Genomic DNA, 8,797 nt, shown 5'->3' on the forward strand with positions numbered 1-8,797 from the left:
CGCGAGGGTCGTCGCTACACCTCCATATGATCCCAGCTCATCCATGCCCAGCTAAGAACTGATCAATGCGTTGCTGCATAGGTTTGGCCCCAATCGAAACGTCGTACCCAAGAGGTTAGCCGCCACCGATGCAATGCCACAACATCACGTCCGCCTTCCTCATGTTTTGCCGCACGATGCTATGCCGCCAACGGATGTAGGCAGACGCATGATCTTCGCCGCATGATGTCGAGGGAGGCCGCTTGCCTTTCGCGATGACGACGAAAGCCGCCGCGCCCGGGAAAGCCGATGATGACATGCCCCCAGTTCGAGATACCTCGGCGAGCCTGCCATAGCCTACGGCTTGATAAGGGCCCGACCATGCCAGTTACCTCGGGGCACACAATGCAAGAGTCAGTGCAGATTGGCCACCGCCCGAACCTAGCTAGCTCAAATAAACTTAGGCCTCCTTCGATTTAGAATAATTTTGTAGGAATTCTAAATTATAGGAATTTTGTAGGGGAAAAAAGATCCTTTCGAGCTTTTGGGTTTGTAGGAACTGATTCATATTTCTATGCGGGATAGGAACCAATCTTCTACATTTCAAAGAAAAATAAAATTAGTCTAGACCCAACGAATTTTTTTCAATCCTATGAATCAAGTGACATCTTTTTTCCTACAGAAATTGAGATACATGCAAATTCGGGAGGACTTCGTCAAGAGAGACATGAAGATTTGGAGTATTACCAAAGAACTAGCTATGAACAGGGGTGCATGGAAATTTGCTATCTATGTGCAAGAGCCATGAGTTGATCGCGAGATGTTATGTGTTTCACCTCTAGCCTATACCAACTTGGTTGGGACAAAAGACTTTATTGTTGTTGTTGTTGTATGTCATCTCAGTACTATGATTTTTCTATATATCCTATGAACCAAATAAGCCCTAAACTTAAACTATGATAAAAGATTCACACGAGTAATCTTTTACACATGTATTAAGCGTGTGACTTGTTTAAAAATTTGGAGACTTCAGAATGTGAATTTTGCAGTCTTTATAAACATTCCACTTGCACGCAGACGCAGGTCTTGACAGTCACTTTGCACATGCAGTCCTAGATACTATTCCCTCCGTCCCAAAATTCTTGTCTTACATTTGTTTAGATACGGATGTATCTAGATATCTTGAGCACTCCGGAACAATTGAATAGCGAGAAATGACTGAATATAAGGTGCACCAGTATGAAAAAACATTGAAACGAGTTAAAGGATATGATCACACCAAAAGCTTGAATTGGATCCACCGTAGAAGAAAAGAGAACGAAGAATGATAAACTAGAAGCTCCGTTAGAATCTTCTTCCGAATCACCGGATAAGAACATTGACGGAAAGAAAGGAGAGGCTTCCCATCAATAAAAGGATACTTGAATAAGAAATCTGAGTCCTTGAAGAAATAAGGGTGGGAGGGCGGGAAAAACAAAGACAACTTGAGGACGGATGAAACAGACAACGTTGAGAAGAACTGATAATTGATCTTGCGAATGTTGAAGTGATCGGATCCACTTGAAGAGAAACACACCGGTGAAAAGGATTAACATGACAATCTCGATTATCACGAAGGATTAGTATTCACATCGGAGTATGGGAACACCGCTTAGACAAGGGATGGAATCAACATTTGACTTCGAAGCAACTCGAATACCACAACTCAAAAACAAAAACAAAGGATTGACTTGCGGAATAAGCCGGAACAAATATATGATAGAGATTTCGTCCGAAGTTTTTGTGGTGGGGCCTACACGGGCTCGATCGTACAGCACCATCATGTACAAGACAGTGTACATGACATACGAAGCGTCCCCGAGTCGGCATAGCCAAGGACTCTTTAAGACACAATGAGACCACTGTAAAACCAACCGTGAATAGGTGGACCACTAGACGTCGAACCCCAATTTCATATCATACATTTGTGAGAAAGACATCCTACGAGCTACTTGAATTCCCACTTATAAACTCCCGAAATTTTCCGGTTATGCAATCAGGTGTTGGGGATATAGGGAAAGCATAATATCTCACCCAAAACTAACAAATCCTACATCCAGCTGTATCCATCCTTCAACACATAACCAAGAAACCTTCGGAAATCATCTACCTCAACCTTCGAAAAGCATCCGTTATACGAGTTATGGCAATACTCCCAAACTCCCGTCCCAGTACTAGGTGGCGTCGAGGTTATCTCACCAACAACTGCATAGAAGAGATTTTCGATGTCGGCGAAACTAAACTCAGGTATTCCAGAACTGCAACGATAAAATTGTGACGACAACACCTCGGAGCTCAACTCCCGGACACTGCCACAACCCCTAAATGACAGGAGGCACGAACAACAATGTTCTCATCACAAAACCATCAGAATGATTCCAAGATACCCGCGTGATCCTAAATTTTTTTTAGTGAAATTTGAGGAGAGAAGAGTCAAAACTCTACGTTAGGATGCCTCACCAGAGCGACGAAGGGACTGAGGAGTAAAAAGAATTTCTAACTCTTCGATATATATAATCCTAAAAGACTCAAAACATTTCTAGACTCAATAACGCCAGCGATTCGATCAAGCAGGGGGCTCCTAAGGTCGGGGAAGGCTCTGATTACCAACTTGTAACACCCTCGATGTGGCTATATCTCCCACGTGTCGAAGCACGACTTAGAGGCATAACCGCATTGAAAGCAATGTCGCAAGTGAGGTAATCTTCACAGAACCCATGTAATACATAAGGCAAAGAGATACATAGTTGACTTACAATCACCACTTCACACAATTATATGAATAAAGCATTACATCATCCAAATACAATCAAGGTCCGACTACGGAACCAAAATAAAAGAAGACTACCCCAAAAGCTACACAGATCCCCGATCGACCCCAACTGGGCTCCACTGCTGATCAACTAGAACGAAACAACACAAAGGATAAGGTCTTCAACGAGCTCCTCCTTGAGCTTGGTTGCGTCACCTGCACGGTATCATCGGCACCTGCAAACTGGTTTTGGAAGTATCTGTGAGTCACGGGGACTCAGCAATCTCACACCCTCGCGATCAAGACTATTTAAGCTTATAGGTAAGGTAAAAGGTATGAGGTGGAGCTGCAGCAAGCGACTACATATATGGTGGCTAACATACGCAAATGAGAGCGAGAAGAGAAGGCAAAAACACGGTCGATCAACTATGATCAAGAAGTGATCCTAAAACAACCTACGTTAAGCATTACTCCAACACCGTGTTCACTTCCCGGACACCGTCGAGAAGAGACAATCATGGTAACACACGCGGTTGATGTATTTTAAATAAGATCAGCTTCAGGTTTTCTACAACCAGACATTAACTAAGACAAGAATTTTGGGACGGAAGGAGTACTTTACATCTCTAGTTACCTCGATCGATGCAAAGACACCATGGCCCATGGTCATGCAAAGACACCATGGCCCATGGTCAGGTCGCGGTTCCTCTGGCCCGTAGATGCCTGGAGATCAAAAGGTCAAAGCACCCGAGGAAGAAAGTGAAAAGTCACACACACACACACACACACACCACAAGTATTGTGCGTGAAGCAGTCAGGCTCCCTGACTGACACCGAGAGCGGTTGGGCGTGGGTTGCCTTCGGAGAGCGACCACCCTTGTCTCACTCGTCCCCGTTGCGACTCGCCACAGAAACCGGTGCTGCACGGTAGCCCGGTCCGGTCCAGGGCGCCCCGGCGCCCACGCCACAGCGGGCGCGAGGCGCGGCGGATGCACGCCACCCGTTGCCTTGCCGTGCCGGGGCCGTCCGGTCTCGCGGGACCGCGCAGACAGGCTCCTCGTGGGCCACTTGCCGCGGCCGGATCCGGCCAGCATAGCGCTCTGCGCACGGCATGAGCACTCTGCCAGTGCCACCCGCCGCCGCTGCTGCTGCTACCGCCAACCATCCTTCTCTCCTCCACCAGCAGCATCTACCATCAGGATGGGATTGTTTACGGCTCTGGTTAACCAGACTACGCTTCCGACTTGTGTGATCAAGAGGCGTCGATTGGGAGTGCAGCGGCTGCGTGAGATGGTCCAACGTCGACGTCGTCGTCGTCACACATGATTACAACAACTCACAAATGCTCTTTACTGTTCATCAAGTATCTATCTGTACTTTTTCGATTTTCAGTACAACAACAATCTTCTGTGAAGAAAAACCAACTCTCCGGCCTCTAGGCAACAACAAATTGAGTTACACAAACCCGGAGCCCTATCCATTTCGGCCCAACAAGGGCATACATACTACACATCTTGCAACACAACACGAAGGAACGTGGGGAATCAGGTGATCACCGGGGACAGACTTTACATACAGAGGCAGGGAGGCGGCCGTCGGCGTCAGAAGGGGCTGAAGGGCTCCGGGAGCGGCTCGAACCGGTGGTCGAACAGGGGGCTCTGGTCGGGCTTGTCGTCGTCGAACCCGCCGTGCAGCCAGCTCGTGTTCCTCACGTCCTCCCCGCGCAGCAGCATCGCCTCGTACCGCGAGCTCCCGTAGATGTCCAGCTCGCTCAGGGACGTCTCCTTGGTCCCGAAGCTTCCCCGATCCGGCGAGTCCGTCGAGCTGCCTCCGTTGCGCGACAGGGCCCCGTACGAGTCGCCCGAGAAGAAGTGCCCGTTGGTGCTGCCGTTGTCGGCGTAGTGCCGGTGGTCACCGTTCGAGGTGGGATGCCCGGGGTCAGACATTCGGACCGGGCGGGCCTTGCCGGCGCTCGAGCGGATGCTGTGGGGAAACAGGGATGCGCCACGGATGCCACCCAAGTTCTGCCGAATGTCCTATCAAAAGGAAGTACACTGGTGTGATTAGCTTCTTCAACAGAATAAAACAATCAAAGGCTTGAAATAGATCTAACAAGGAGCCAGTCAATAACATTTTTTGAGTTTCACTTTACCTGACAGGATATTCAAATGCAAAATGCAGTTTACCAACTCTGGTTTATCTGGAATGTTGGTATTACATGATTTTGGTACACACCACATGCTTAATGCAGTTTCCCAGCAATGCTTATGTGTATTTTCAATTTTACATCACTAAAAGATGACTTTGCTACTCAGATGTGAAATAGTCAACTTTTCAACTCCGGTCCGTATTCTGGACCATATGACTAATTCACTTGCAGCGATGACTTTTCCACCTTGAAAATCAAAATATATTGGCCTTGTAATGTTGCATAAAGAGGCTCAGATATGACTACTTCACCACTGTAACTTAAATGCTAAAAGGAAAAAAAAAACTTGACAGATGCTAAGATGTGAAGAATGTTTTTTTAAGGAATTCAGTCAGTAACAAAACCGTAATGCAACATAAACTAAGACACAGGATGTTATTTATTATGATGTGAATACAATAAGAAACATACCATGTGCTTGATTGCCATGTCAAGTGAATTCTTTGAAATTGTCCTCCCGAATCCATTATCGCCTGCAACTGCACCAGTCCGTGCAGTCCTAGTAGCTTGACTGTCAACAACGGGCCTTTCAGACTGCCTATTTTGGTGTCCATTGGAGCGAGAAGGCGCCTTTGATGGTGGATCTGAAAACTTATTACGACTTGCAGCAGGCACGGAGAGCTTTTTTGCAGGAGCCGAGGCAGCTAACTGTTCAGCATGTGGGTTTGATCTTATTCCTGAAGCCATTCCAGGGCGTGATCTACCAGCAGATAGTGGTCGCTCAGGTAGCTTTGTCCTTAGGTTTGGTGGTGTTTCATTTGGGAAATCAGGGATATCAAGTGGCCGCACCGGAGCTCGGGGTCGTGGACTTGGGGAGCTTGGACGAGATGAAGGAGCTGATGAAGGGGTATCATGTGGCCGCACTGGAGCTCGGGGTCGTGCACCTGGGGAACTTGGACGAGATGCTGGAGCCGATGAAGGAATGTCATGTGAGCGCACTGGAGCTCGGGGTCGTGGACCTGGGGAACTTGGACGGGATGATGGAGCTGATGACGGTGCTGAACTTCGGCCACTACTAGCTGCAGGTCGGTTCATAGATGTCGTCAAGCTATTGCTACTAGAAGTGCGTCCAAAAGAAGGCGAACGGCCCATAGCTGGGGTCGATGAACGCACTGCAGGCTGACGTGTAGGTGTAGATGATCGTGAGCTGGAGCGACTGACTGAAGGAACTGTACCAGAAGACAATGAGGTGGGATGGCTTGTCCCATGACCATTACTTGAGGAAGCGCCTGGGCGGCTCGTTGCAGGAATGATACCTACGGATGGACTTGGGCGGCTCATTGCAGGAATAGAACCTGAAGAGGAATTCAACATAATTCGAGACCGAGAATTTGGAGTCGATGGCCTTGAACTTTGGGTGGCTGTGGTCCTGCCAGCAGCTGCGTCAGTTGCAGAGTTAGATGTTGCTTGATGAGTTTTCACAGGAGTAGACGGGCGAGTTTTGGATGGTGTAGATGGACGAGGTTTAACAGGAGTAGATGACCTTGCTGGAACTGGACGTGAAGCTGGCACCAATTGTTTTGGCGCAGCAATGGTGCTGCTTCGCCTACTTGGGGTTGTAGGTCTTGAACTGACAGATGAAATACTTGCGCTGAGAACTGATGTCCTGTTATTGCTTGACATGAGAGTTGATTGGATAGAAGGGCGGGTTACAGAGTTACTTCTTGCTGGTCTAGTGGGAACTGCAGAATGTCCATTCTCTGTTTGAGACACCGAAAGCTGCACATGCAATGCTTATTGCCATTAGAAAGCTATGATTATGGTTGACAGAATTTAGATGAGAAAATAATCCATTCCAAGAAACCAGGCAATTCAAAAGAGTGCGTCTAGACTAGATAACAATTGTTTACCATACATGCATGTCTCCAGAAGATACATTCAATCATGTTCTCTGATTCTAAATACGTGCAATGCAACTTAGAAAAATTAGGCGAGGCCGATCACCATATTACCGAATTCCAATAGTACAGAGCATGGTTCCTAGAATTTACTGAAATCATTTGCGCAGAAAAACATGTCCTGGACTAGTTTACAAACGAAAATCTTCAAGCAGTGGCATATTTATTATGATTATTTTCCACACAGATAGCACATTCTACGTACCCTTGATGCTCTTGTAGTTGAGGAAGATCTAGTGAGGGTGCGCTTAGGCAATATATTTGAGGATGGTATTTTCTGAGCAACCTCCAGAGCAGGAACACGGGGCGTCCCAGGCGGTGTAAGAAGCCTGAGGAGTGCATCACAAAACATGTTACATAAGAGTAGAAACACATGCTGACATGCATTAACAAGAGGAAACAAACAAGTACACCCTCTGTTCACTAATGTAGGACATTTTTGGTAGTTTATATTGAACTGCCAAAACGTCCTTCAGTAGTGAACAGAGGTACTACTGAATAGCACACTGCAATAACAGAAAACAAATCAATGATCACTCTTCGCTACTAAAGCTCACAAATGTGCACATATGATTATGTGGGAGAAGCACTAAAATTATATTCTCTTCATTTGCAGAATGTCATGCTAATGCCTCCAAATTGACCTGGTCACCTCACACGCGTCTTAGTCTCATGTCACCAACATTATAATTTTCCTTTCCCATATAGAGAATAAACTGGATCCAGATAATAAAGGTCTATTAGGTATACATTCCGCTCCAGCCACAGTGTTTATTTGTTTCTTTCTATGGTCTACAAATTGAGTATGTATGTACTGAAGCCAAATAATGAGATCCCAAACTTGGCCTTAAAAGGATTACATCCAACATCCACCGCAGCCACTAGTGAAGCAGACAGCCCACAAATGAAAATCTGACGTATTTTTGGTACCCTCTCTGCGGAACAGAGCACACATGGCACCCCAAAATCAAGCTTACTGAGGCAAAAAAGTACGGGGGTCAGGTACAAATCGACCCAAAATACAGCCGACTGAAGGCAGTGCAGAAAAAAAATGTTCAACAGCCTTCATAAGCACGCTGCATTAATCACTCAATTCCAGCTTTTAAGATGACACACAGACGGGTGATTCGCCTCCCAGAAACCCGGGAAATTAATGAATAAGAAAAGGATTCGTGGGAGCGACGCTCACCAGTCGTAGTCGTTCTTGCCGATCTCGGCGTCCAGCAGGTCCTCCATCTCAGACCGCCCCGCGGCGAACCCCTTTCCGCCCCGCACAAGGGGTCACCGGAGCACTGGCCAAACCGATGCCGCCGCGGCGCCGACGGGGATCCGGCTGGGCGGCCGGGGACGGGCCCGCGGGATCGGATCTGGATCGGGAAGCTTCGATTGGAGCCAATGCCGGTCCTCTCTCGTCGCTCCTGTGCGTGTGGTGTGCTCGCTGGCCGAGTCGTGGCTCTCGTGTGTGGCGTGGGTGCGGCTCTGTCGCTTTTCCCCTCGAGGGAGGAGGATGCGCGATGCGGTGAGATGAGCTGTGCGGGATCGCGGGGAGGAGATGGTGGGGGCCGGAGGGAGGGGGGGTGCGTGAGCGTGAGCTCTCTCTCTCTCTCTCTCTCTCTGGGGCTCTGCGCTGGGAAAGCTTTGTTTTGTTTAGCCGTAAAGGTTTCGCCACCCTGTCCCTCCGACGATGGCGCGTTGGGGCCCGGCGGGAGGCTTGCGGGGCTGTTGCGGGGCCGTAAATAAAGGATGGCCATATCCGGCGGACGTTCGCCATAGGAAATGGCATCTGTGAACGTTCATCACGCAGTTTTCAACGCATTCGGAGAACCTGGATGGCTTTTCTTTTGGTTGCAAAACTGACATGGCATTTGTTTAACTTTGCGTGTTAAAAATCATCCAAAACTGCACCGATCAAGATCGTGT

The 8,797-nt window shown here is 47.9% G+C and overlaps 1 protein-coding gene across 1 annotated transcript; it reads right to left on the reverse strand.

Moving 5' to 3' along the window:
* Positions 1 to 4,123: 4,123 nt before the first annotated feature.
* On the reverse strand, positions 4,124 to 8,453 carry LOC119283985 (translation initiation factor IF-2-like). Its single transcript, XM_037563310.1, has 4 exons — positions 8,067 to 8,453; positions 7,083 to 7,206; positions 5,391 to 6,698; positions 4,124 to 4,806 (listed from the first exon to the last, which is right to left on the reverse strand). The coding sequence occupies exons 1-4, from the start codon at positions 8,111 to 8,113 to the stop codon at positions 4,372 to 4,374; spliced, it is 1,914 nt and encodes a 637-aa protein (XP_037419207.1). The 5' UTR covers positions 8,114 to 8,453; the 3' UTR covers positions 4,124 to 4,371.
* Positions 8,454 to 8,797: the final 344 nt, after the last annotated feature.

This window comes from Triticum dicoccoides, chromosome 1A (assembly GCF_002162155.2).
Source record: "Triticum dicoccoides isolate Atlit2015 ecotype Zavitan chromosome 1A, WEW_v2.0, whole genome shotgun sequence".
In the NCBI taxonomy this organism is placed as follows: domain Eukaryota; kingdom Viridiplantae; phylum Streptophyta; class Magnoliopsida; order Poales; family Poaceae; genus Triticum; species Triticum dicoccoides.

What these genes read in the sequence shown, in the direction of transcription:
- LOC119283985 (XM_037563310.1), bottom strand. Translation starts at nt 8,113, where the DNA reads ATGGAGGACCTGCTGGACGCCGAGATCGGCAAGAACGACTACGACTG. An exon ending in GGCAAGAACGACTACGACTG is followed by an intron (nt 7,207 to 8,066) that starts GTGAGCGTCGCT and finishes TGCACTCCTCAG; the next exon opens with GCTTCTTACACCGCCTGGGA. An exon ending in CAACTACAAGAGCATCAAGG is followed by an intron (nt 6,699 to 7,082) that starts GTACGTAGAATG and finishes TTGCATGTGCAG; the next exon opens with CTTTCGGTGTCTCAAACAGA.